Here is a 27,646-nt window from a genome sequence, read left to right as displayed (position 1 = left end):
AACTAGAGATGGCCGAGCCCTAGGATCGAGCCCCATATTTTGCTCCTCCCACAGTCGTCATCAGTGACGCAGCATAGTTAAGCGCGCGCTCTTCGGTGTTGTTTGGTACATCTCGTAAACGGCGCGTCTTTGGACTGATAAAAACAACTTTTTCCTACAGCAGAAATTATGTTCGTCATCTTTAACAGACAAAGGGAGTCGGTAAGACGTTGTATTTATTTAGTGTTTAAAATCAAAAGGGTTTTTGTTGATTAAATTTGTGTTAAAGACGTGAGGTGACTAGAAAAATCTGGTTTGTTTTGAGGCACGTTTGGGTGGTACGCGTGTTTGATAGAAGGCCACGTTTAAATCTCCGTTTGTTGTATTTATTTTGAGGTTTGTGCTACGGTTTGAATTGAACGTTAACGTTAGGTATATCAGTGAAATACGTAGTAACGTTATCATTCATGGTGATTATAAGGGGTTGTTTGGTTTATAATCGAGTATTTATATCTCTTTTTTGTTTTCACTGCACAATAAGCTGTTTTAAACCACGTTATGTCGAATTATGTCGTAAGCTTAACTAACGCGAGTTTACTTATCGTTTCCTCATTTCATTTGTAACGTTAAGTTAGACTGCGAGCTTTTGACCTATCATTAAGATGGCACATAACGCCTGAAGCAGCCGAGCTGACTAAAATCTAGTTTTCTTTCAGTTCGACACAAAAGTGAAGTCATTACGTTTTTAACTTTATGGTGGATGTCGAATAAACGGTAAAAGTTTTGTCTCGGATCGAAATACCTCTGCTACAATTGACTCTTTTAATTTCATAACTAAATATGTAATATATCTTCATAAGCAACGTTAACGTGATCTTGCTTCATCTTATGACCCGCATCCCTACTACAGACCTGTTATGAAGTGTTTATGAAGCGAAAGTTTTGAACATAAGGTTGATGCGTCACGTGTGTTTGTTTCAGCGGGTCTGGTTTAATCTGGAAACTGCAGTTCCTCCTCGCGCTCCGGGTCTCGCGCCTTCAACAAACACCAAACCCGGAAATATTAGAGCTAACTTATTGAAAGTTCAACAACTGCGTCTTTTATGTACATTATAAATTGTAGAAGATAGATTCTAATGTAAACATCTGGTATACTTAAATATGACCCAGCACCACGAAACGGCTGATGTGTTTTTTTCTCTGAAATGTGTACATTTTGTTCACTATACCTGAGCAAAGCTTAATAAATAAGCTTAACATTCACGCATGGCTTGTTAGGACTGGTCTATATTTAGCCGATATATACAAATGCAATTCTGACGGTTCCAAAAAGGAGAAAATAACTAGTTTTTAGAGATTCTCTTTCAAATGTGTCCAAATTAAGTTCTTAGCAATGCATGTTACTGAACAAATTAAGTTTAGCTTCATTTATGGTAGAAAATTTACAAAGCGTCTTCATGAAAGAAGCTCTTTCAAGGTTCTACACTTTAGAGACCCAAGAAATTGCAGGTTGATTTTAATGGGATTTTCATTTTGTAGCGTACACATTTTTCTAGGCATGTACAAATGCATTTTTTATGATTTGGTAATTAAATTTTTCAGTAAACTGGTTAAAGTGTGCATGGACCCTGGCTGTTACAATTGAACAATGTTTTGTAAAAGAAGTTCAGTTTGTTAAAATGCAATAAAGATAGTAATGTTATATAAAATGTCCACTTTATTTTAGATTTTTCAAAATCAAACGTATACCTGTGTTAGTTTTTGTTGAGTGTAGCACGATCTTTCAGAAATCATTCTAGTATTTCTTAATAGCTGTTTTTGACTTGTCATGGTTGATTTCAGTGTTTTTTTTTTTCTTTTTCAGGCCATCATGCATAATCAAGGTGGTAGAACTTGTTTTCTTTAACCTGCTGAGTGGTATCAGACACACTGGTCGCAAGACCTGTGAAGTTTGAGTTGGTGCTACTGCATCTTCTAGAAACGCCTGCATCTTGTACCCTGCGGTGAAAGATCTACTAAAGTGCCTTTTGGCAATATCGTTCTTGTTTGGTAGGTCTGTTTCTTCAGCAGAACTGCATGTGATAGGAATCTGTAGGCCTTTCTGCAGAATTTCAGAGTTTGTCACTTCTACTTTCTCTTCTTTGAGTGGAAATCCCACAGGTTCTTCTACTGTATAGCTTATCCCCTTAGCTAAAGATTTAAATGTAGTACTTTCAACTCACTTTTTATAGATGTATTAATTAAGGGTGATAATGATTTTCAAACCCATCCAAAAATCAGCAATACGCCCCCTACGGTTTGAACAGTGATCCTCTCTTAAAAACCAATGTCTTTCTCCCATCCCCCCGCCCCCTCACTGAGCCCCTGCACCACTATCTACTACCCCCACCACCACATGACAGAGAGCAAGTCTTTATTGTTAGTCATTGCTTAACAGAAATGTTTCAATGTATTTTATCTTGTTAATAAATGCATGCAGCGCAGGATTGCTTAAACACAAAACTGGATGTTTAATGAAGAACTGGAAGTTCGAAAGAGAACTCGTCACAAGCAGATTTGTTAGTATAGTTGGTAACTCAGTGATTCTCTTTAGCCATAGCAGTGGTGGAGAAAAACTCCACTCATCATTTGAAGAGTGCGTTTCATCTTTGCTGGTATTTGCTGGTCTTATGTTTGGAAAGGCCATCTTGGTTCATATTTACATGGATAGTAAAAGTGAAAAAGACAGCAGCTATTTATACCGCTAATAATCATAGTAAAGAAAGATGAAGAAATAGTGTATTTCAGTAAGAACATGAACCCTAAATTGAACATTCCAAATTAGCCAGTTACCAAATTTACGTTGTCTTTGACTATTCTGCTTTGGAGATTAAATTTGTTTACCCAGATCAGCTTATTGCATTAATCAGGAACATGTACAGTTAGTGTATGAAGCTAAAGTTTGTTTAATTATTCATTACTGTTAATAATTTATTATTATTATTATTAATTATAGAAATTATTCACAAATTCATGTGATCAAAAAATAGCAATTATAAGTAAAGCAGCAGTTCTCATATTTCTTTGTTTGCCTCTGTCATGACTTGATAGATCCAACAAAATGACTCCCAACGGATATCTAATATTTGAAGATGAGAGCTTCCTGGATTCTACTGTGGCCAAGATGAATGCCTTGCGAAAAAGTGGCCAGTTTTGTGATGTCAGGCTGCTGGTGAGACCACCTTTGTTTAAACACCGTAAACATGCCAATCTATAAACCCATTCTGTACTAGTTTTCACATGCTGTGTTTTTGTTGTAATACAGAGTAAGATTATATTGTGAAATGTTAATAATAGTTTAAGTTGAATGTTAAAATGTAGTTTTGTTTCAATGATCAAACTTTCAAACTTTAATGATCTTTCAGAAATAATCTAATTTCTTGCTCAATACACGATTGCCAATTTTGAAAACAGTTTTTTTTTCATGATTATTTAATGAAAAGTTCTATAAAAAAAATATTTAATGAAACGAATTGTGCCTATAGTGATTACATCAGTGTAATGCATCCGTGCTGTATTAAAAATAATTAACTCAATCTCTTTCCTCTGCAGGTCTGTGGACATGAGCTGATGGCTCATAAGGCTGTGTTGGCCTGCTGCAGCCCTTACCTGTTTGAAATCTTCAATGCTGACACCGAGCCACAGGGTGGAGTTTCGCTGGTTAAATTCGATGACCTCAACCCTGATGCTGTGGAGGTCTTGCTCAACTATGCCTACACAGCCCAGTACATGCATTTTTATTCCATTTAAATTATACATTACATGATGATCTTGTCAAGAACAAGCATGTTTTATAAGTTCCCATATTATTCTGTTGACAGATTGAAGGCTGATAAAAGTCTGGTCAGTGATGTGTATTCTGCTGCAAAGAAGCTCAAATTGGAAAGAGTTAAACAGGTGTGTAAAGACATTTATATGCTCCCATGTATGCATGCACATCCACAGTTCCTAAAGATGGTACAATACACAAAATTGTCAGTTCAGTTTATATCTTGGTTCTGTGGTCACGGTTTTGTTTGATTTGTTTTACATTGTTTAAAAAATTGTCTTTCCACATTTAAATGTCATTACGGAATGTCATACATCAGCTTAAATTACTTTATTATTGTTACTATTATTCTTTTTATTATCATCTACCATTTACAGTAATAAAAGTTATTTTCAAGCTCTTGTTTTCTAATTTCAGTTTTGAAGCTATAATTTAGTATTTTCTTGTTGATTAATTGTAATAACCACAGCACAGTTATTTGCTACCATCATTTTAAATTAAATTATTTTAGGATTGTGTACTTTTACTTTAGGCTCACTAAAAACTTTACTGACTGTTAAATGTGGATATTCTGATATGCATTCCGCCAGTATTTTGCAACAAAACATTCAACATGTTGAATTAAAATAAACTATTCTATGCTGAGAGGGAGAAGTGCATAAGTGTTGTTTCTGCTGCGTTTAGCGCTGGAATCTTAAAACTGATATAATCTGAGGCCTATAAATTAGCAGCAGAAACTAAAATAGACAGTGTAAACTCTGAAGTAATGAACTTCAACCATGATGGGACAAAAGTTTGTGATTTCAGGTCCAACAACACCAATGTCATGTTAATAAATAGCCAAACTGCAAGATTTATATAAATATTTGAAAACTCTAGCTGAATGAACCATGTTTATCCCAGATAATTTGGCTTAACACCAAAATAACAATAGTCTGGTTTTAAAAGAGTATTTGTGAATCGTTTTCATCACTTGTATGCATATAACTGCTCTCTGGGTCAAACGCACATCTGTCTGTCTGTGTGCTGTAGTTGTACTTGTCAAAGTTTTAATAAACATGGATGAAAAGTGAATCATCATTTAAGCAATAAGATTGCAATTGTTTGGTGATTAATGGCACCACTCCAAATAGTTCTCTGATCTTCTGAATTTTTGTAGATTTGTGGAGAATACCTGTTATCCAAAATGGACTCCCAAAGTGCCATATCATACCGCAACTTTGCTAGTAGCATGGCTGATGGGCGGCTTCTGGGCAAGATCGACGGCTATATCCAGGACCATCTTCATGAGATTTCAGAGCAGGATGACTTTCTTAAACTTCCACGTCTGAAAGTATGTAAAATAATGATTTTTTATATATACAGTTGATTCAATAAAACATTTCTGCTCTTTATAATGCCATATATTACTCCCTGTAGCTGGAGGTTATGCTGGAGGACAACCTGAACTTGCCAGGTAATGGCAAACTGTACTCAAAGGTGATAAGCTGGGTGCAGCGCAGCCTTTGGAAGAATGGAGATCCTTTGGAGAAACTGATGGAAGAGGTCAGTATTACAGATTTGTCTTTTCCCTTTTCTTTCACTTGCTCAAGTCTCCTGAATTCCTGTTCAAAGTTTGAGCTCCCCCTTTCCCCTGTCCTCAGAGTTTTGCCCTTAACCTTGTAAATTTTGCAGTACGCGCTCCTCAAAATACTGAAAACTGATCTGTTTTCCAGGTGAGCCCAGTGAACATTCAGAAGCGTTGAGTCTGTTTTTCCCCCTGTTCTCTTTTCCCTCACTGCATTGACTTGAATTGTCTCGTAACTCAATTTTCTCCACAGTGGGACTGTTATGAAGTTATTAACTTGATTCTAATGGCTGCTCCTCCCCATTGATCTCCCCGTCTCTTCTGTAGGTTTTAGTAATGCACATCAACAGCAGATTTGTCCAGCCCTGAAGAAGAACGCAAGATCCCAGCCATCAATGGTAATGCTAAGTCAACCTGCCAAACGCCATGAGCTCCCATCTGTGCAGTGTTCCAGAGAGCATTGCAGCTTTTTTTCCAATCCCACTGTGCAGCGATCATTTGTTTAGATGGCTCTTTGACCCAAAGCAGACTTGCTTTATATTAGGAATGATCTCTTTCCAGCGGTTTCCACAATTACCGTGACCGTAGATATGTGTAAGGTCAAAGCTTCCTCAAGGTCCAGCCAGCTCACAGTTTTAAAGGACATCCCTCATAGCAGCTGACTCCACTGCTTCAAGGACCAAGGCAGAACATTGCTTTGTTCTTGTTATGGAAACACCCACATGGGTCTTGTTGGTGTTTGTTGTTGCAGGTGCAAACGCTGTACTACTCAGCTGATCACAAATTGCATGATGGGAGTTTGCTTGAGGGGCAGGCAGAGGTCTGCAGCACTGAGGATGACCACATCCAGTTTGTGCAGGTACATGACTGGTTTACAGTCTTTCCCTTACAGGGTGCTGCGTTCTCTGTTGTAAAATAGCATGGCTGCCATTTGAATAGGCTTTAGGTGGTTTGCACTATAAGGAAGATGGCCAGCTGGGTTTGCACTGTGAAAGACCTTTTTAAATGGTGCTGTTGGCACTGGATGGAATTGGTTTAGTCTTTGGCCCCGGGGTCTGTTTGCATGCAGTAGAGGTGTAGGGGGTGAAGTTTGGGCAGGTTTAGAGCCACCTGGTTTGGTTTTGCAGAAGAAGCCGCCTCGAGAGAGGGACGAAATGGGCTCTGGTGCATCTGGCAGCATCTCTCCCTCCAACAGCCAGTTCAACAAGCATGAATGGAAGTACATTGCTTCAGAGAAGACCACCAGTAAGTGTGAATTGCTTATAGATTTTGTTTCTTAAGCTTGTGAATGCCAGGAAATTCCATAGCTATTTATACAGGGTTCCTCAGGTCATGTTTTCCTGTATCAGGATATTAAAGTTTTATAAATATGACTATAACAGTCATAATTCTGCAGTGGATTTTAAGTAATGTGACTGCTAAACCTTGTAATCTAATGTAGATATCAGTTAATTACCATTGCTGATGAAGAAGATTAATAATAATAATTGCATGTTTTTTTGGTTTTTTTTTAAACTGCTAATTTGTAGTTGCATATTTGACCAGATTTTTAAAATGCTTAACATTTTCCATGCCAAGGAAAACTTTTTAGTTTTGGTACAATCATTTTCATCTAACGTAAAAGGAGTTCATTTCTTGCAGTTCTTTTCAAAACTGGGTGTCTTTTTCCAGGCAATTCATACCTGTGTCTGGCTGTTCTGAGAGGTCTACTGTGTGTGATCTCCCTGCACGGCCGCACCAGTCCTCATAATTCTCCGTCTGCTACACCCTGTGTGCTGAAGAGCCCAAACTTTGAGGCTCAACTGGAAGATCTGCAGGAGAAACTGTTGAAACCTATGCATTATGCCCGTTCTGGACTGGGAACCGCTGAACTGGACTGCAAGCTTATTGCTGCAGGTATGCATGACCAGAAATTGGTAAAATTGTCCTTAAAGGGAGAGTTCAACCAAAATTTTTAAAAATATACTTGATGTAAACATGCCACCATCAAGTGGTCATAAACCTTAAGGAACTACAAAAGAAGATATTTTGGAAATGGGTAACCATTAGGTTTGATACAATACTCTTTATTTATTTTTTTAATAAAAGAAAAATGCAAACAGGTTTGGAACAAGTAGAGGGCGAGTAATTTATAAATATAGATGTCTTTTTGAGAGTACATATCATGTAACTGTAAGATTGATGGCTGTACTATCCACCTTACTCACTGTAGCTTTGTATGACTTTTGTATGTTTAGTATTAATATGAATTTTTTGTGATGCCGCTTTAGAATAATAATTATTGTGAAAAGCACTATTCAAATAAACTGGAATCTAAATTCATTAAATGGTGACCACATTTGACTTCTTTTTTTGTTTGAACTATCCCATTAAATAAAAATGGTGGCATAAATTTATTTGTAGTTAGGAGTTTTCCCCTTGAGCATAGTTTAGAACATGCAAAGATGCCATTGTGTGCTTTGTTATGCCATTCATGCAAATGTGACTAATTGTTGATAGTGGTGAAACTAGAGGAGATGCAAAATGAAATGACCTCAAATTATCAGTAATGTCATGGATGAAAACAGGAGTTGGGTTTTTGTATATCTAATACATGCATAATCTGTCCAGGAGGTTACAACAGAGAAGAGTGCTTGAGAACTGTGGAGTGTTATGACCCAAAGAAGGACTGCTGGACTTTCATTGCTCCGATGCGCACTCCACGTGCTCGCTTCCAGATGGCTGTGCTAATGGTAAAGATGCTGTTTCCAGTCCAAAATAAACTTTGCTGCATCTCTCATTAGAGCTAAATGAATATTTTTCTCTCAGGGGGAGGTGTATGTGATGGGTGGCTCCAATGGTCACTCAGATGAGCTGAGCTGTGGAGAAATGTATAACCCCAGAGCTGATGAGTGGATTCAAGTCCCTGAACTCCGCACCAATCGCTGCAATGCAGGTATGAATCCCTTCCTGCTGGAATTTTTATTTGTTTGTTTTAAAGCAAAGTTTAATTTAATTTCTGACTTTTGGAGAGCCTTTTATTATAATTGTTTAACATTTGCTACTGCTGTATTTTTAAATGACTTTGTCTAAGAAATTTGGTTTTCTGATCCAAAACACAAATTAGTCTCTTTGGAATTGATAAACAGAAGATGGCACTCTAGGCTAGTTTTGTATTGTATGCTCAATGCTTATGAAATAGAGTTATTGTGCATTGAATTCTTGTGCGTGGCCCAATGTTTTTGCACCTTGGCATTTAAAGCCACAAACTGTTTACATTGAAAACCTAACTTTGAATCAATTTCACAGATCTCTTTGCTTAAATGTTCTGTTCAGGCCAGTCTGCATAGATGAGGGTTAATTTTGCTTAGTTAAAATAACAACACTTTTTGGAATGTAATGTAATCCATCTGGTAATGCAGCTATAATAAAAGTGTCAATACAGACAATGCAAATGAATTTTTTTATTGGGCATGATTAAAACTTCTGTAAGCTGGTTGAACAGAAGTGTTTATGTAGTGTCCACTTTCATATCGGAGTGATATAAAAATATAAAGATAATAAAGATAATAATAAAAAGTGATATATATATTTTTATTTATATATTTTTATTATTATATTTATTGTTGTTGTTATTATTATTATTGTAGTTTCCAGTAAAAATTAAATCTAAACCTCAGTGATTGACGCCCAACTGAACTTAACTGCTATAATCACCACAGCCGTGATTAACGTGTGTGTGTGTGTGTGTGTGTGTGTGTTGCAAATGGCAATTGTGTGTGACTCATCATTTCAGAAAGGCTTGAATAAACTTCACCACAAATGTATTAGCTTTATTTTTGACCAAGCTGTTTTTCAGCTTTATCCGAGTCTGTCACTGACTGCTATTTATCTGATGTAACTCATGATAAGAAGCAGACACATGTCAGAGCGGTGGGCAGGGAGAAGCAGCTCATTTGGATTTAAAGCCATGGGCTACAAAAAATGACTACAGTGTATTTAGACACCAAAATGGGCAAAATAGAGAGGCTATAATAATCTAATAGGTATATATATGGCTGAAATTTTTGACACGTTCACAGGCTACTGACAAATAGCCTGCCATGGAGAAACTGGTAGCTAGACAACAGAGTGGCAATGTAGCCCAGGGAAACATAGTGTGCAAATGGAGATCTAGGTAGTGTAGTATGTGAAAGGAATTAGAAGCAAGCAGAGTGGGTTTTTTTGTGTAGCATACGGTGCCATCTGCTGGTTAAAAACTAAGCTCAGAGTATGACAATGCATTCGTAAAATCTCAGAATAAATGCAGAAATTATCTCAATTTTTATTTCTGCTGCAGCAGTAATAGATGTTGCTAATGTAATTGCTAGCTAATATATTGAGACTGGATCGTGTCTGACGGATGACATTATATAATAGTTGGGAAATGCAGAACAGGAGGTGTTTCCTATTTGTTGGGTAATCCTTTATCATGTTTCTTCTCAGGTGTGTGTTCCTTACAAAACAAGCTCTTCGTAGTTGGAGGATCTGATCCCTGTGGACAGAAGGGCTTGAAGAATTGTGACTCCTTTGACCCTGTGACAAAAATGTGGACCAGCTGTGCACCCCTCAACATCAGTATGTCAGCTCCCCTTTTGTTGTTTTTATATATATATAAATACATACACACACGTGTGTGTGTGTGTGTGTGTGTGTGTGTGTGTGTGTGTGTGTGTGTGTGTGTGTGTGTGTGTGTGTGTGTGTGTGTGTGTGTGTGTGTGTGTGTGTGTGTGTGTGTGTGTGTGTGTGTGTGTGTGTGTGTGTGTGTGTGTGTATATGTATATATATATATATATATATATATATATATATATATATATATATATATATATATATATATAATTTTTTTTTTTTTTTTTATTAAACCATGACTGTTTACTGTTTCTTACCCATATTTAGAGAGACACCAGGCAGCAGTGTGCGAGCTGAGTGGGTACATGTATGTGATTGGTGGTGCTGAGTCCTGGAACTGCTTGAACTCAGTGGAACGCTACAACCCAGAAAACAACACTTGGACCTTGGTGGCCTCCATGAATGTGGCTCGTCGTGGAGCTGGTGTGGCTGTCTATGAAGGTAAAATAGTTTTTTTTTTTGCAGGTCTTGCATGTAGGAAAGTAGTGATGTAAGCCTGTCAAATTCAGGGCTTTCCCTTTAAGCCATTTCCAACTGCTTTCAGGAAAGCTCTTTGTGGTTGGAGGATTTGATGGCTCTCACGCTCTGCGCTGTGTGGAGGTTTATGATCCAGCCACGAACGAGTGGAGGATGCTGGGAAGCATGACATCAGCACGGAGTAATGCAGGTTTGGCGGTGTTGAACAACGTGTTGTGTGCTGTCGGGGGATTTGATGGCAATGAGTTCCTTAACTCAATGGAGGTGTATAATCTAGAGAAGAACGAGTGGAGCCCATTTATAGAGGCGTTGGGTAAAAACTGAATGGTGCCAGGATCTGGTCTTTCCTTAAACAGAAGAACAGCAGTCACATTATGATGAGTCAGTCTTAGAACTGTGGACACGGAACTCAAAGATGCTCATAGCGTTGCCCAAAGCAACATGAAGCCTTTGCATATTGCATAATTACCATGTATATAGATTTTTCTTTCTCTCTCTCTCTTTTATTTGTTATTTCTCTGTGAAAGCCAGTACTTGAATAGATGTTTGGAGATGGTAAGCTTATTGACATGAACAAGTAGATTGTCATAGTCTAAACTGTGGCTAAAATTCATGACTTTCTGCATTTGCTGCTTGATGTCAGCTCACTCATGATGACCAATTTAATGCCTTGCTTATTGAAGATGAGATTAATATCTGTATAGTTAAGTCTTAGATCATGAAATACTTAAGGCTCTTTTTAAGTCATAATGCTTCAATGGGATTGTAATTTTTTTGCATTTTATAGCATTTTTATACAACTTTATGTAAGTCTGATATGTAATCTTGACAAGCATTCTTTTCAGTCAAATCAAATCTGTGCTACAGGCTTGTTTTTACATTTTTATCTAGGTCTGCTTTATGCTAAAGACGCCAGCGATGATGATGCCACTTTTAACATCGAATAATGTCTCCTCATTCAAGACTTTCTTAAACCCGATATGTTTTTTTTTTTCTTATTTTGGTTCAAAAAAGGTGAAGAATTTAATAAACTATTGTGACTTTGAGTGGATTGACTAAACTTTTTTTTTATCATTCCTGAAAGTGCCATTTTCCCTTGCTTTTAAGCAATTTCATTGGTTTGATTGCATAGGGAAAGAATTTCTTAGTCAAATGTGTGAAGCTGAATTTGGTATCATAATGTCACAATCATTTGGATTCAGATTACATGCTGTATTAAAAGGATTAAGCATTACTGTTGGTAGTAGGGAGAGCCGTGACAGTGAAATTAGTGTAAAACATTTACTTGCCAGTTCAATCTTGACAGGTCTGTTTTAATGGCCCATTCATTAAAATTGAGTGCTGTGTTAGTTGGTCAATCTGGGAATTTCCTTGGTCAATCTGGGAATTTCCTATATATATATATATATATATATATATATATATATATATATATATATATATATATATATATATATATATATATATATATATATATATATATATATATACACACACAATATATTTTAATGAGATTATTATGGTACAAATAACAAAATACTTTGATCTTAAATAACAAAGAAAACTTTCAGGCTTAATATAAATTTGAACTGATATTTCTCTTCCTTTTAAAAAGCTTCAACCCCCCGGTCATATTGAATACCTCAGTACAACACTGCTTTGGTAAAAGTGCAGAGCCACAGGATGAGGTGACTCATAAAAACCACACAGTATTACCATAGCACAGTACTGCTTATTAGTCAGCCCATAGTTAAAAAGCCCATTTCCCCGTTTTATTAATGTAACCTGTATTTTTTAATCCGAAGTTACAATGTGTGTTCGAAATAACAAAAAGCAAATATAACGGCATGCTAAATCCTTTTAATGCCATTTAGTTTTGCCTGAGAAGGAGATTATATAAGAGCATTGCCATTTTTCATACTTGTGGTCTCTTATGTAAGACGGGCAGTGCTTGTGAGCACAGGTTTAAAAAAAAAAAAAAAAAAAACGGCACAACAGTGAAAAACTTTGCATTTGCTGATACTATTTTGGGGCTCAATTAGGATCCTGGCAAGTAGCCTAAATACAGGTGTGTCATAAAAAGGATGTGACGTGGTTTTTTTAAGCCCACAAAATCAGACTCTAGAAGAGGTGGGATGTTATTGATTTACTTCCGATCTCTTTAACAGGCTTTGAAGGCATTTTCAGTTCATGCTGTTCCAGTCTAAACCACATTTTATTTTTTTTGTAGATAACACGTTTAAAAAAAGCCTAAAGTATTAACTAAAGTTCGCAAAGAGTCCCTTTCAGTTAATGTTTTTTTTTACTTATGCTGCATTGAACATCGCATACCTCTTTAAGAATGTCACAGAATTTGACATGAATTTCTGAACGATAGCTCTTGTGTAGCACTGTACATGATCAAATTGTGGTAAGAACTGGCATCTGTGAATGTTACATTGCAAAAAGATTATTTAAATGTACAGTCTACATGTTCTGTCAATGAATTATGCATTTTATTACTTTCTCTAGTCCAGCATATGTGGTGCTCATGTTTTCAGCATCTGCTGTCTCGCTCTGTTAAGACATGAACATATAATCTTTGTTTCGAGAGCTCCTCTGAGAATCACTTCATGAGCACTTTACCATTTTGAAAAACTATTTAGTATATGGACCCTCGCTTTCTTGGAAAGCCACCAAATTCTCTTGGCAACCTTTCCGGACAATGGCCATCATGGGAAATGCATTCAAGTGAATCAGATATTGCCTCTCAGGTAGATCATTCAAGGGTGTCTTGGAGAGATGAATTATCTGAGCTGTAAAATCTTGCTACTGGGGTGCCCTACGGCTCTGTTCTAGGACTGCTTTTCTATCCATCACAATTTGTCATTCAGAAAAATGGCTTTTCCTAGCATACTTTTTTCTACCATAACTACTATGGTACAATTCTACTTCTCATTTCAGCAGGACGACCCAATGAGTGCTTCACAAATATCGGCAAGTCAGACAGATATCACTGGCTGAAGGAAGGACCTTCACCTTCCAGTCGACCTTTCCAAAACTGAACTGCTGATAAACCTGGACTCCCCAACACTCGTCCACAACTTCACCATACAGCTGGGCACCTCAACCATAACTCACTTGCTGCATCCCAATTTGCATTTTTTCTTCACAAAAATAAATGCATCCTTTTAAACACACATTTTACTGGACTGTCCAGCTTTTAATGATTCCATAAGACTTTTTTTAGTGAAGTTTATGTATAAACAAATTTCGAGAGGATCACGTGCTTATGATTGCTAGCAGCTGACCCGCATTATCTAATTCACTACGATCCAATCAGATGACTCCTGAACTACTATAAATACCCTGGGGTTTATTCCATTGCTATCTTCGTTTTGAAGAGTCCCCCCTTCCTCCCCTACTCCTCCTTCTTAGACGGGTGACACGGTGGCCCAGTGCCTAGCACTGTCGCCTCACAGCAAGAATGTCTTCGGTTCCTGGCTTCACCAAAACTAGCAGACATTTCTGTGTGGAGTTTGCACTTCTCCCCGTGCTCACGTGGGTTTCCCCCGGGTTCCCCGGTTTCCTCCCACTGCCTAAAAAACATGCAATTAAGTCAATTGAACAATCCAAATTGTCAACATAGACACGCTTCTAGTTAGTAATTAATTTCAAGAGCATTCACTTGCTACTGCAGGGGAGTTCTCGAGATCTACCTGAGCTCAAACTCCCCTCCCGCCTTGCAACGGGAGGGAGCCCTGGGCTCGAGGATCTCATGAGCTCAGGGCTCTCTCCCGGGACAGCATGCCAAACAAGCTTTTATAATTAATCATCAGCTAAATGTGAACTCTTGAAATGAAATGAACAATCTTAGGGACATTTTTAGCAAAGTGACACTAGAAATAGTTTTTTTAAATTATGTATTAACACTAAAAATCCTATTTAACTTGTGTATTCATTTGTTTGTTGTTCTTAACTGTTTATTATTGAAATGTTCTTGCCATGAAAATAACCTTGGTTGCTGACATGGCAGTAAATAAAAAATACATTACAGTACATCCTTTTAGGGAAATAGTATAAGTATGTAATTTGGGAACTTTCAGGATTGTCAGGAACCGAGGAGTGTTTCTTGACCAGAATTTACTTGCCACTTTGCTGCAATCAGGCAGATTTGCTCTACATAACATCAAGTAGATCTGACTTTTTCTATCTAATCATGTTGCTCAACTACCGGCTCTTGTCATGTCCATGTTGGACTGTTGTAATGCTCTCTTTGCTGGCCTCTGCAGCTAATCTAGAACGCAGCAACAAGAGTATTCTTTAAGGAACCAAAAGGCTGCATTACACCTCTATTTATGTCTACACTGGTTGCCAGTCGCCACTCAAAAAATTCTAGTGCTTGGTCATTTGCCTACAAAACAACCACTTGCTCTGAACCCTTTTATCCGAATCCTTGACTTCAGACTTTGAATGCTGTGTTGTGGTTTCATCCCATAGAGGCACAAATTGAGGATTTTCACCTTTTAATGTCACATTCTGTTGTAATGACCTGCCTAACTCAAGACTCTGGTCATTTTTAAGAAAGGTCTGAAGATGCCTTTATATATCACTGCTCTTTGGTGACCTGCCTTAAGTGCTTCCATTATCCTCATTTGTACCTCACATTGGATACGTCTCTGCTAAATGACTAAATATAAATCCCATCAAAAAAGGCACAGGCAATGTGGTTACTCTAATCATTTGTCATTAAGTCATTTGGACAGGACACTTGCACATAAATGCAAATGCATTGACCGTAACTATCCTTGGAGCCATGACTATGCAGATCCACCCACAAGCAGAGCTATTTGAGGACTTGTGTTGTTACCAATAACTACATTTGCTAGGAAATTAGAGAAACTACCTACATCACTGGCAGCCCTGATTTATGAAAGCATTGGCTTACATTTCCAGAGTTCTCCTGAAATGTGAGTGAATGATTAGATAATTCACTTACGTTTTAATGAATAATGCAGTGAGCAAGTTTAATATTAAGACGTTTACATGCCCACACTGCCAGAACTTGAACAACAGGCAAGGAGGGGAGAGAAAAAGGACGAGGCATTGTAATTTTGGTATCACCCATGTGCAACTCTTGTTTATATATTTGACACAGAATGTGTTCACGTAAACATGCACATACTGGCAGCATTGACTATTAATGAGTCTTGTTGTTGTCACAATCTTGTGGATGAACCACATGCCCTTATGCTATTTCGGATGTCTGCAAAGATCAAAGTACACACTAAATTTAGTTGTTTTTAAAAGATGTAATGCCTGAAAAAGGTTTTCACCAATTAGTCTTCTGGCACAAGCCTTATTTCTGTTTTTAATGTGTAAAATGTGATCCTATGGTCTTCATTGGCTGTCTGCAATAGTCATTGGCTCTGAACTAGAAACAATGCAGCAGACTCCAAGTCGTCCTCTGAATTTTTTTAATTGGGCAGGATTTCTGGAAGACATGTCATGTTCCTCAATGATCAAAGCTGTCTAAACAATTAGTTAAGATCTCATGCTTATATTAAAGGCAATTAATGATTTCGATTAGGTTAAAACTGTATTCTTAAAAGTAGTTTTGCTCTTTGCATCTCAATATTTCACAATGCTCGTCAGTTACGACAGGTTAGATCTTCTAGTCCCCCCATTGAATCAGTCAAAGGCAGACAGAGAGGGAGCATGTCCACAAGAGGTTGAACCAAATCGGCCCCTAAATAAAGTGATCAACACTAGAACCACTTTCAAAATAATATCTAAATAAGCAATTATAGTCAATCTCTTAATGAGTAATTCAGTAGGTCATATAGCACGGCTCACAGTCCCAGAAGAGGATTTATTGCTCTGTGTGGTCTCAGTTCAGATGAATCCTCTTTGCTCGACAGTAAAGCATCCATATCCCATGGGCAAAAAAGTCCTTCTGGGACTCGTTACTAAGTGTGCAGACTGTCCAGAGAGCAGAAGAAAAGAACATTTGCTCTAATGGACACTCGTTTTAGTATTCAAAACGACACAATAGGGTAATTATAAATGCACAGCTAGTGTTTCTTCCCATATCCATAAACTTCTGCTGAACAGTTAATGTGACTTTTTTTTTTTTTTTCAATTTTATACGGTTCCTTTTACAGTATCGATGTTGTAATGTAATTAAAATGTAATCAGTTAAATAGACTTCAGAGTTCATTTAGTTGTTGAAGCGTAAACTGAGATAAAAAAAAAAAACGTTTACATGCATGCACCCGTCAGGATCAGTAGGTGTGCGCAGAAACTCCATTGAAAATACTGCAGTATAATAAATGTTCATATTTCAAAGACATAGTGTGGAAAAATGTAAGTTAATGTCGTGCTGCTTGTACATTCTGAAACCTACTTTATATCAGATATCAATCAGGCAGTGAAGATTGTTGATTTTGTAAGAAAACAGACCTTAAAGACACTGATTTTGTAACTGCATACATTTCATTGGAAATGCTTGACCCAGATTACTGACACATTAAAAGTTCTTTTGCTTATACCTTTTTTTCAGTTATGCTTAATTTAACATAATCAAGACTATTTTTAGTTTAATGACTTCCAATTTTAAAACAGGATACTTAATATAATATACAATCATTCATAATGTGTTGAAGACTCTTCACAAATTATATTTTTTTATGACGCTTGATTTAAACTAACATTTAATTATATACATGCATGATATTGACATTATAGTAAATATAGATTTATTTATTTATCTATTTTTAACTAATTAACTTTTTCAAAAATGTAATGTAATTAATAATACTTTACATTTTTTACTTTCGATTACAATTTTTCACTTTCTCTAATCCATAACAATTATCAGATTGTTTCATTTGCAGTGGTTTCAATCACATCATCAAATGCTTAAAAACATAGGCTACTTATTTTTGAACACTTTCACGTTAATCTGGACCACAAATTGCTTATATTCTAGTCATTGTTTGTTGACACCTATAATGCTTAATTTATTAACCCGAGTTAATGATCTCAAAAAGCTATGAAAACTACTTGTAAAGTGTCAACATATCTTCTGTAACAGTGTTTCTCATTGTTGATGTTAATTCATTTTATGCACAGTATGCCGCAATAGAGTGCACGTATTCACAACAAAGGCATGTTTGATGATGCTGTGAAATTATGGGAGTTGTTGTCTTCATTACGTCATTTGGGACCCCTGCAGAAATCATGTTCATGTACGAGCTAAATTATTCAACACTTATTATCAAGCTTCCAAAGTGGCATAAGAAGAGCTGACGCAACTGCTTATAAGAAATGAGTGTGATATGGAATAAAAGCAGCAGAGCTTTTATTATGCTAGAGTCCACACTAAATACAACTTAGGATTCAATAGGGTATATGCAGAAGGACTTTTGATTTTGCAGTAACCTAGGTCAAGCACTTCCATTGAACTGTATGCAGTTACAAAATTGTTTGTTTTCTTTAAAAATCGAAGATCTGCTAGGCCTGACTCATATATGATATAAAATGGGTCTCAGATTGTACAAGAAGCACTGAATTATATTAAAATGTCCCCGGCCATGTCTTTAAAATATGATTTATGACTTTATTTTACTTCAGTATTTTCAATAGAGTTCATGCGCTCGCCTGCTGATCCTGACGGGTGCGTCCGTGTAAATGGCCTTATATCTCCTTTTAAGATTGAACAACTAAATTAGGCTGAATTTATTTAACTGATTGTATTTTAATTACATTAAAACATTGATACTGTATAAAACTGAAAAAAGGCACATAATCTGTTTACCGGAAGGTTATTGGCATGGAAAGAAACACTAGTTGTGCATACACCCTATTATAATGGTGCTCCTGTGCAGTCTAATGAAACACACAACATATAAATACATATGTAATATGTTAACATATAAAACCTAAGGGAAATTGAGGGTGTATTAACAAGGCCATGTCACTAGTTAAAATTTCCTATATCTGAATTTAATTGTTCCTCAAAACATTTGGGATAATTTAAGTTCACAGAGTCAGCAAAATATACACGTTTTCTAGTGGTTTTAGGATATTTGAAAGAAAAATACTTACATATTGTACATTTATCTTTACTAATGATTTTATTGTAACATGTTACCTATTTTACTTACATTCTAAAATAAAAATGTTTGAAACATGTTTACTTTTGTTTACTAGATGAAGATTATTTATAAAGCAAATAATTTTATTAAGAAAATTATTAAGACGAGTTATTTGTGTTGTTATAATCGTTTTTTGCAGCATATTAAAATTATGATACTGTACATCATGAAACACGATCTCAATTTCAGTCAAACTTTAAACACTTTAATGATTTCCATGAATATGAAGTTAACAGGTTAATAACATGATCAAAAGAGCCTACTTAGGCACATCATGATAGAAAATATGACGCATTTTTATCAGTACACTGTGAATCACATCCCTACTTCAAGATAAGCTCACTGACTTTTTGTACGTGTAGTTCATGGTCTGCTTGCGAAGTGGCTCGAGGCTCTCACAGAACCTGTAGTGAACACAGCGTTCCTCTGTGGATTTCCTCCCATTTAGGAAGTCAAACAACAACTTGTAGCAACAGCACACCAACAATTGTCCCAAATGCCCCAATGGTGGCACAGTGCCCAGACTGGAGTATCTGTTACCCAATAAACAAAGGAAGAAAGTGTTGAGAGTGAGCATTCACACCCAGTGCACCAATCACAACACAGCACAGTTTGTACTATTATCTGAGTGGCTGACGAGATTGTAATTCTGAACAGAGTGGCACTTGAACGTGAACAACATGTCAGTATGTGCTGAACAACAACATTCACACTTTACAAACTAAACTGTCATGACAGGAAGATGATGAAATAGTTGAAGATGCAGACAAGGTAGCAAATTAAGGTTACTTTGTTTATAAACAGAAACGTTTATCATTTGTTGTGTTTGTATAAACTGAAAAGGTGAAGTTGAGAGAAAAACATTATGGCTGTTATGAGGTCTTTTTTAACTAACTTATTTATTGTATTTTTTCGCAATGACATATGAAACTCAAATTTCAGAAAACAAAACTGCAAATGGCCTATTTAGTTGTATTATAAACTCACTGGCCACTTTATTAGGTACACCTTACTAGTACTGGGTTGGACCCCATTTTGCCTTCAGAACTGCCTTAATCCTTTGTGGCATAGATTCAATAAGGTACTGGAAATATTCCTCAGAGATTTTGGTCTGTATTGACTTGATAGCAACAAGCAGTTGCTGCAGATTTGTCGGCTGCACATCCATGATATGAATCTCCCGTTCCACCACATCCCAAAGGTGCTCCATTGCATTGAGCTCTGGTGACTGTGGAGGCCATTTTAGTACAGTAAACTCATTGTCATGTTCAAGAAACCAGTTTGAGAGGATTCTCGCTTTATGACAAGACCCATTATCTTGCTGGTAGTATCCATCAGAAGATGGGTACATTGTGATCATAAAGGGATGGACACGGTCAGCAACAATACTCAGGTAGGCTGTGGCATTGACGCAATGCTCAATTGGTACTAATGGGCCCAAAATGTGTCAAGAAAATTTCCCCAAACCATTACACCACCACCAGCAGCCTGAGCCATTGATACTAGGTAGGATGAATCCATGCTTTCATGTTGTTGACGACAAATTCTGCGCCTACCATCCGAATGTCGCAGCAGAAATCAAGATTCATCAGACTAGGCAACATTTTTATAGTCATCTATTCTCCATATTTAGCGAGCCTGTGCGAATTGTAGCCTCAGTTTCCTGTTCTTAGCTGACAGGACCCTAAAATCACCTTTCCTCCCCTTTCTGTTGCTTGGTTTGAACTGCAGCAGATAGTCTTGAGCATGTCTACATGCCTAAATGCATTGACTTGCTGCCATGTGATTGGCTGATTATACATTTGCGTTCAGTAGTTGGACAGGTGGCTGGTGAGTGTATAGTAGTTCATTAATATAAAATATAAAACATTTCATGCCATTCCAAATATGTGTATTAAGCAACCACTTTTTTTGTTTTTACAGTTTATCATTATGAATTTAAGATACTTTTTAGTTGTTCTGAAAACAAATCTGGACAGCTCGATGGCTCAGTGGTTAGCACTGTCACCTCACAGCAAGAAGGTTGCTGGTTTGAATTCTGGCTGGGCCAGTTGGCATTTCTGTGTGGAGTTTGCATGTTCTCCAATGTGTTTGTGTATGTTTCCTCTGGGTGCTCCGGTTTCCCCTACAAGTACACATGCAATATATGATGAATTACATAAACTAAATTGGCTGTAGTGTATGAGAGTTTATGGATGTTTTCCAGTTTTGGGTTGCCACTGAAAGGGCATCTGCTGTGTAAAAGAAATGCTGGAATAGTTGGTGGTTCATTCTGCTGTGGCGACCTCTGATAAAACAGAGACTAAGCCAAAGGAAAATCAGTCAAACGTAAGATAATTTCTGGCCATGCCAGCAACACCTACTTGTTTTCTTTTACTTTGCTTATCAGCTTAAAAAATGCAGGATAAAGGATGAAGAAATGTATTCAGCTCCACCTGAAGAGGCATAAGATGTTTTACTGTATCTTTTGTTCTTTTATCATGTTTATTGTAAAATTTTCCATGTGTTTTTAACAACAAACACATGTAGACTACTGAGTATAAGCAGTTAATAAATGTTAAAGCATTGTGTATCATCACTCATCTCTTACTGCAAAAGAACAGCAATACACTTTCTCTGCTTTTCTGCAGAGGCTGATATTAATTCCTGTCATCAGTGTTTTCATTTACATTATAGCTTCAAAAAAATACACCAATACATCTCTACCTGTCTCTTTTGTCATGATTAATTGTCATGATAATTAAGCCTATATTTATATGCACAATACATTTATACGTTCATTCATTCCTTTTCTTTCAGCTTAGTCTCTATTTCAGAGGTCGCCACACAGCAGAATGAACCACCAACTATTCCAGCATGTTTTACGCAGCGGATGCTTTTCCAGCCACAACTCAGTACTGGGAAACACCCATACACACACATCCATACATTAGGGCCAATTTAGCTTATTCAATTCACCTGTACACCATGTATTTGAACTGTGGGGCAAACCGGAGCACACGGAGGAAACCCACGCAAACTCCACACAGAAATACTAACTGATCGAGTCGGGACTTGAACCAGCGACCTTTTTGCTGGGAGGCAACAGTGCTAACCACTGAGCTAACGTGCCGTCCTGCACAATACAACTCAGGAGTAAAATATAGTTAACTCTTACGGTTAAAATATAACCGTACATAAAAACTGCACCACTTCTTAAAACATTTGACAAGGCATCAACTCAAGTTTCAATCAAGTTTGTTAAAATATTTTTAGACAAATGAAATGTAATTATTTAGCATGCTTTTCTATTCTATATTTACTTGTTTATTAATAAATCATGCTGTGTGTGTGAGAATAAGAAAGAGCAGGCACAGAGAACTGCGTCACAGCAGAGCTCATTAATAATCACAACCCATCCAAATATGGTCAAATGAGCTTTCCTTCGAGGGGGTAATAAATGAGCATGTAAAGCAATCTATAGACTTTTTTTGAACTTTACCTGAGCCATATACCTACTATGTGGATACCATAGAACATTTAATATAATTCATATTTAGCTTATTAAGCTTTACATTTTTAGATGGTTTCCTTTTTTCTAATGTGGCCCAATGACTTGCCTAGTTAAATGAATTTACCCAGATAAGCTTTTACATGTATTGATATGTCATCATGGCAAAGAAAAAAGAAATGAGTTATTAAAACTGTTGTTAAAATCTGTCCTTATCTGTCCTTTTATTCTGTAACTGTTACTGCTACTTCTTTTCCTGTGGATGCTGGTGGAACATTGTCTTCTCCAGCTATTGCCAAAAAGCAGAAGTACACAACAATGCACTAGAACTGAATGGCATTGCACTACGATCAGTGCTTACTGGAATATAAAGGAGCAGACAAAACTGTTATTTATACTTCTTAAACAAGAGAAATGTTCTGACCTCACTAGCCTAAAGAACTGTAACCAGGAGGGGTTCGGGTGGTTCGAAAGAACTACCCCCCTCTGACAAAGGTCCAGAATTTGCCATTTGTCCAGAATTTTTGCCATTATATTCTTATTTGACTTATTTTGACTACTATATCATCATAAATTTTGGAAATAACCCATCGAAGCTTTTAAGAAAATGCACAATAAGACATAAGCGAAGTCAATTTTTACTATTGTACTTGTTAAAAAAACATTTTACAAGTAGTCTAACTTTTATTTTAAATCTTGAACCTTATTCTTGAGAGAGAAAAAAAGACCAATGAAAAGGTCAGAAGCACCAAAAGCAGCCTATTAAAGTTAATTTTAATACTAATTGTGCTGTGTATAAAAATCCAAAATCAAACAAAAACTTTTCAGGGTTAGCTTAAATAATGTGTTGGTGCTCTGTGTGTTAGGGATTCATCAGAATAAACATCAAAATCAGTCCAAGGCACTCAAAAAATGTGGAAAAAATAATAAAAAGCCTTTATTGACATGGCTGTCCCTTACAACTGCAGCTACATCAGGCTACCCTGATGAAGTGAAGTGTTATCAAAACATGTAGATGCAGTTTTAAGAAATAGCCATATCAACGAAGGCTTTTCAATATTTTTTCCACATTTTTCGAGTGCCTGGCTTAGATTGATTTTTGCTGTTTATACTAATTAGGCTGTTGTTGTTAGATGAGGCTAGAATAAAGTTTTTTTTAAATGTTTATTATAAATCTTTAGGAAATATTTTGGTACATCAAAAATGGAGGATACAAGCTAATCCAGCTAAAAATAGTGCTTAAATGCCACTTATTGGAGTATTTAAACCTGATTTAAACACTGTAATTATATAGAAAAGGAGGTGAATAACTGCAAAAAAGTCCACATTTTGAGAAAAAAAAAACCAAAAACACTCTTTTCACCAGGCTGGCTACGGGCCTGTGGATTGAATGAATCAGCTCTACATTTGGTCAGTGTATAGAGGCTTTAATCACAGACAGTGAATGTGGGTCCTGTTTTGTCAAAGGATGAATCTTTGATTGTTCAGTGCAGTGCATGTGGAAACAGCTGGAGACTTTTCTCATTCAGCCCTCAGAGCAATTGAAATAAAGTCTCAAGTTGTGACTGCCAGGGGATATCTGCATAATATTGCCATCTGCCAACCACTGAGGCAGCGTTAAACTACGAGTGTTAGTGATGTAATGGTGACAGTGATTATTGACCCGCTTAAAAGCTCAGAACAGTTTAAAACATCATCCAAATATTAATAGAGTTTTTAATCTCGTGTTACATCTCAGACGAACTAACAACAAGCAGAAGCCAACTAATCTATCCAAAAAGTACTACTATATATTAAATCAATCCTTAGTTATCGATAACTTTACAATGATATTTAACAATAATATCTATTTATTAGAAGTTTATTTATCATAACACATTTATTATATAATATTAATCTATTATTGTTATTTTTAACATTGAAAAATTGCTAGATCGAATGTGTCATGTTTGATTCTGTTGAATCAGCAGGGTTTATATATCTGACAATTGCGTATGAACACCATTATGCTCCACTATACCCCCTTATGAATGAACATGCCTCAAAAATATTCCTTTTGGACCATTTCAGAGGTTGAAAAGAATTTGTGATAAAGAAAAAGATTTTGAAATGAAATGACAAGATATGATTCACAGATTTAAACAATGTAGCTATAAAAACAGAGTAATCTATACATCTTATAATAAAGCAAAAGATAGCAACTGCTAATAAAAAGACCTAATAATTGGAATTGGAATATTTTGATGAGTGATCCCCATCTCAGGGAAGTTTTACCCGTGTCCCTCTCCATTGTATTTCGAAAAGCTTCAACTATTTAAGATAAACTTGTGAGAAGCCATCTTTCCACTAAGAAGACTAATACTTGGTTAGGTTAAACAACAGGAAACTACACATGTGGTAATTGCAATCATTGTGATAACATATTTAAGACAAACATATTTAGAGATCCATCATCAGGCCGTGAATTTAAGATCAATTAATTTATTACAATACTCCAGCCGATAAACAACCAATGTAGAGTCCGTGCGGATGTTTTTATGTAGGAATGACTAAGAGAAAATTAAAGTTGAGATTTGGAAGCAAAAAATGTGAAACGTACCTGTTATTTACAATAGCCTTTGGCCCTACATTATAGAAATCAACGTCACAGCAATCCCAGTTCATTAAAAACAGTTGGTATTAAACATATTTATAATTCTACAAGAGGAGACAGGATAAAAACATTAAAACAGAGAGACTTTTTGGATCTATACATTAAAAGCAACCAGATTTCCAGGTTTAAATGGCATATTAGATTGTTCTTTTTTTGTAAAACTGTTTTTCTATAGATGTTTTACAGATTATTATAATATATTGTTGAATATGTATATGTGTGTGTGTATTCTTTGTGTACATGTTTATATATGTGGATGTGTATATATCCTCCTGAAAACCAAATAATTTTTTTTGTGATTTCCTACATCCTTTGGGTTAAACAAATCTACAATTTAGAGTTTTTACATTTTGTTTTTATTTTTAATTCTACAGCATGTCCAATGTAGTGTACCACAGGACCATTTTAGTTCAAACGACCGCCACTCAGGCAACAAAACTGTACAGGATATGGCTGTAAAGGGATATTAATCCCATATTAATGTAACAAAAATAAAGCAAAAGCCATTTTTTCCCTTTTGTATTGAAATTCCTGGAACAGGTTACTCTAAAAGAGAGCCGAACTTAAAAAAAAAGTAAAAAGAAGTGATGTTAATCTAAAACAAATTGAACATAAAAGCGATTTAGAACTGATTGTCATTTTCTAATTGTCTCTAATTCTCTGATTGTCAGACTCTAAATCAGAGTCTCCCTCAACTATCTTATTAAGAATCCTCTCTGTTTCAGTTCTGCCCCCTACAACAATAAGATGGTCCTGGTGTCCACTATAGTGGACATTAAAAAAAAGGATATTTTGAAACACAAACAAGTTAACAGCTTTAAAAGCTAAATGTATTGTTCCTGACACTATTAAAAAATATATGTCATAATAATAGTGAAAAAACGAAATTTTACATGCCTCTCTCCTTCCCATAAAATGTGCTTTTTTGTATGTCGGCCATTTTGGATGCAGTGTAAGAAGTGGTTCCTAGCATTCCAGCAAATCAAATGACATATCACTAGAAAGCCCAGGATGCCCTCTGAACAGTACAGCAGGACTTGACAGAGTATCCCAAAAAAATTCAAAGAAAATTCATGAAAACGCAATGTCCACTACTGAGGACACAAGTCAAAGTCAATGAGCGGGGTCTCAGGAGGATATATGCATGTGCACATGTATATATGCGTGTATATATGTATGTACATGCCATGTTTAAGCATATTTATCTGTACATATTTGCTTATTAGTTTTATACACACACACACACACACATATATATATATATATATATTTAAAGATTACCATAACTTTCTTTTCATGGCGACTTAATGAGGGACTTTGTTGAGAGATGATCAACAGTTAAAACGTCAGCCCGACAGGTTCACCGGGATGGTTTTTGATCTGTGAAAATGCCAGAGCATTTAGGTTATCCTGTCAGGGGCTTTTACAAATGCATAGCCCTTCTTTGATGTGGGAGGCTCCAGCTCTCTGTTCTTTCAAAGCAGTGGGGTGTAAGCAGCCCCTGTCATGACCCCGACCTCATGGAGATTAAGACCACCCTAAGAGCACTAGTGAAAACACATTTGTGCCTCTCCGCTCTGTGAAGAGAACATCCTTGTCAGAGGGGCTGAATTGAATCCCAGTTGTAAAGGTTTGTGCAGAACTGGAAGGTTTACCTTGGTGTGGTGACCCGGATGGGAGTGAGTTGTAGGTGGGTAAGAATAAAGGAAGACCATCAAGTAAGAGCTGTTTGGATAAACCTCGTTCCCCTGGCCTCAAAGCTTGTTTTAGTGATGTACACCAGAAGCTGTGCTCTTTGGCATTCTTGTAATTGCATCCACCTCCCATTTTTTGAGGTGCAGAGATTCAATCCCAGTTGGAGAGGTGCGAGTACAACTTGAAGGTTTATAACAGGGTGCACTCACACTAAGCTATCTGAACCATGCCCAGGCACATTTCCTAGGTGGTTTCTGCTCTGAATCGGGCCCAGGCGCGGTTAAGTTAAGCTTTGGCGCAGTACGCTTGTAGTGTGAGTTTAGTTGATCAAAAATGAAACCCCCACTGCACCTTCAGCAAATCTCCTAATACGTGCAGCACAAAGACTTTTATGATAATTTATGAGCGTCAAAAGTGTTGGATCTGATCTGCAAAAATATTTGACTGCGTGTCACTGCATCCCAAACGACTAAACATAATACAAAATGATAGAACTAAAGCATAGTGTGCTGTGCCTAGTGAGAGCGCTTCTCTTTCGGTTAACCAGTTGAACTCTGCTGCTATTTTGGGATTTCCACCTGGATTTTGCCAACCCAAACTTAAAAGCTTCCCAAATCCACATGCAGAGGTGTAAATGCAAAAAGTTGGTACCATTTTAAAGAAAACCCTTTGAATTTTCATAAAACACTTGAAAGTGTTTAAAATAACTGTATATGGTGCCTGTGTTATAATAAACACCTAAAAAAAAAGAGCCACTTTTTGTAATTTTTTTATAAACTCAAATTTGAAAGTGTACCTTTAAATTCTGTGTGGTCTAGCATGTTGTATGCTGTAATTAATTTTGGTGGTTCCTGCACATGTCTGTAATCATAGAAAAAAAAGAAAAATGTCTCTTCTATAATTTATGCAAAAGTTATTGTATAGCACCTCTCATCAGTTAGAATACAAACCACAGGGATTGATCATTGTTTACATATTTCACTATTCTTTAGTTTGATCAAACATAAATCACTGTGTTTGGATCACGTCAGATATATAAAAGGATTACTTATGCACATCACCTCAAAAACAGGAGAAATGGCTCTAAAACGCACGGCATAAGGTAAGAGATGACAGCTGTCTGTGCTATCTGGGGCTGTTTATTGATCATAAATGTATTGTTTTCACTTCTGCGCCATGGAAACACAGC

The 27,646-nt window shown here is 36.5% G+C and overlaps 2 protein-coding genes across 2 annotated transcripts in view; one reads left to right on the top strand and one right to left on the bottom strand.

The window, feature by feature from the left end:
* Positions 1 to 27,646, bottom strand: part of csrnp1a (cysteine-serine-rich nuclear protein 1a) — an 811,199-nt gene that overhangs the window by 631,412 nt on the left and 152,141 nt on the right. The window lies entirely within an intron of this gene.
* Positions 106 to 11,527, top strand: ivns1abpb (influenza virus NS1A binding protein b). Its single transcript, NM_201483.1, is given in 15 exon segments — positions 106 to 201; positions 1,844 to 2,028; positions 3,070 to 3,190; positions 3,571 to 3,743; positions 3,840 to 3,915; positions 4,947 to 5,120; positions 5,207 to 5,332; positions 6,106 to 6,213; positions 6,482 to 6,599; positions 7,026 to 7,250; positions 7,965 to 8,086; positions 8,163 to 8,289; positions 9,819 to 9,950; positions 10,272 to 10,445; positions 10,549 to 11,527. Coding segments are annotated over 13 exon segments (1,923 nt in total). The 5' UTR covers positions 106 to 201; positions 1,844 to 2,028; positions 3,070 to 3,079; the 3' UTR covers positions 10,806 to 11,527.

This window comes from Danio rerio, chromosome 2 (genome assembly GCF_052040795.2).
Source record: "Danio rerio strain M-AB ecotype USA chromosome 2, GRCz13ab, whole genome shotgun sequence".
Lineage (NCBI taxonomy): Eukaryota > Metazoa > Chordata > Actinopteri > Cypriniformes > Danionidae > Danio > Danio rerio.
The sequence above is the reverse complement of the archived record's forward strand: the minus strand, read 5'-3'. Positions and strand labels throughout refer to the sequence as shown.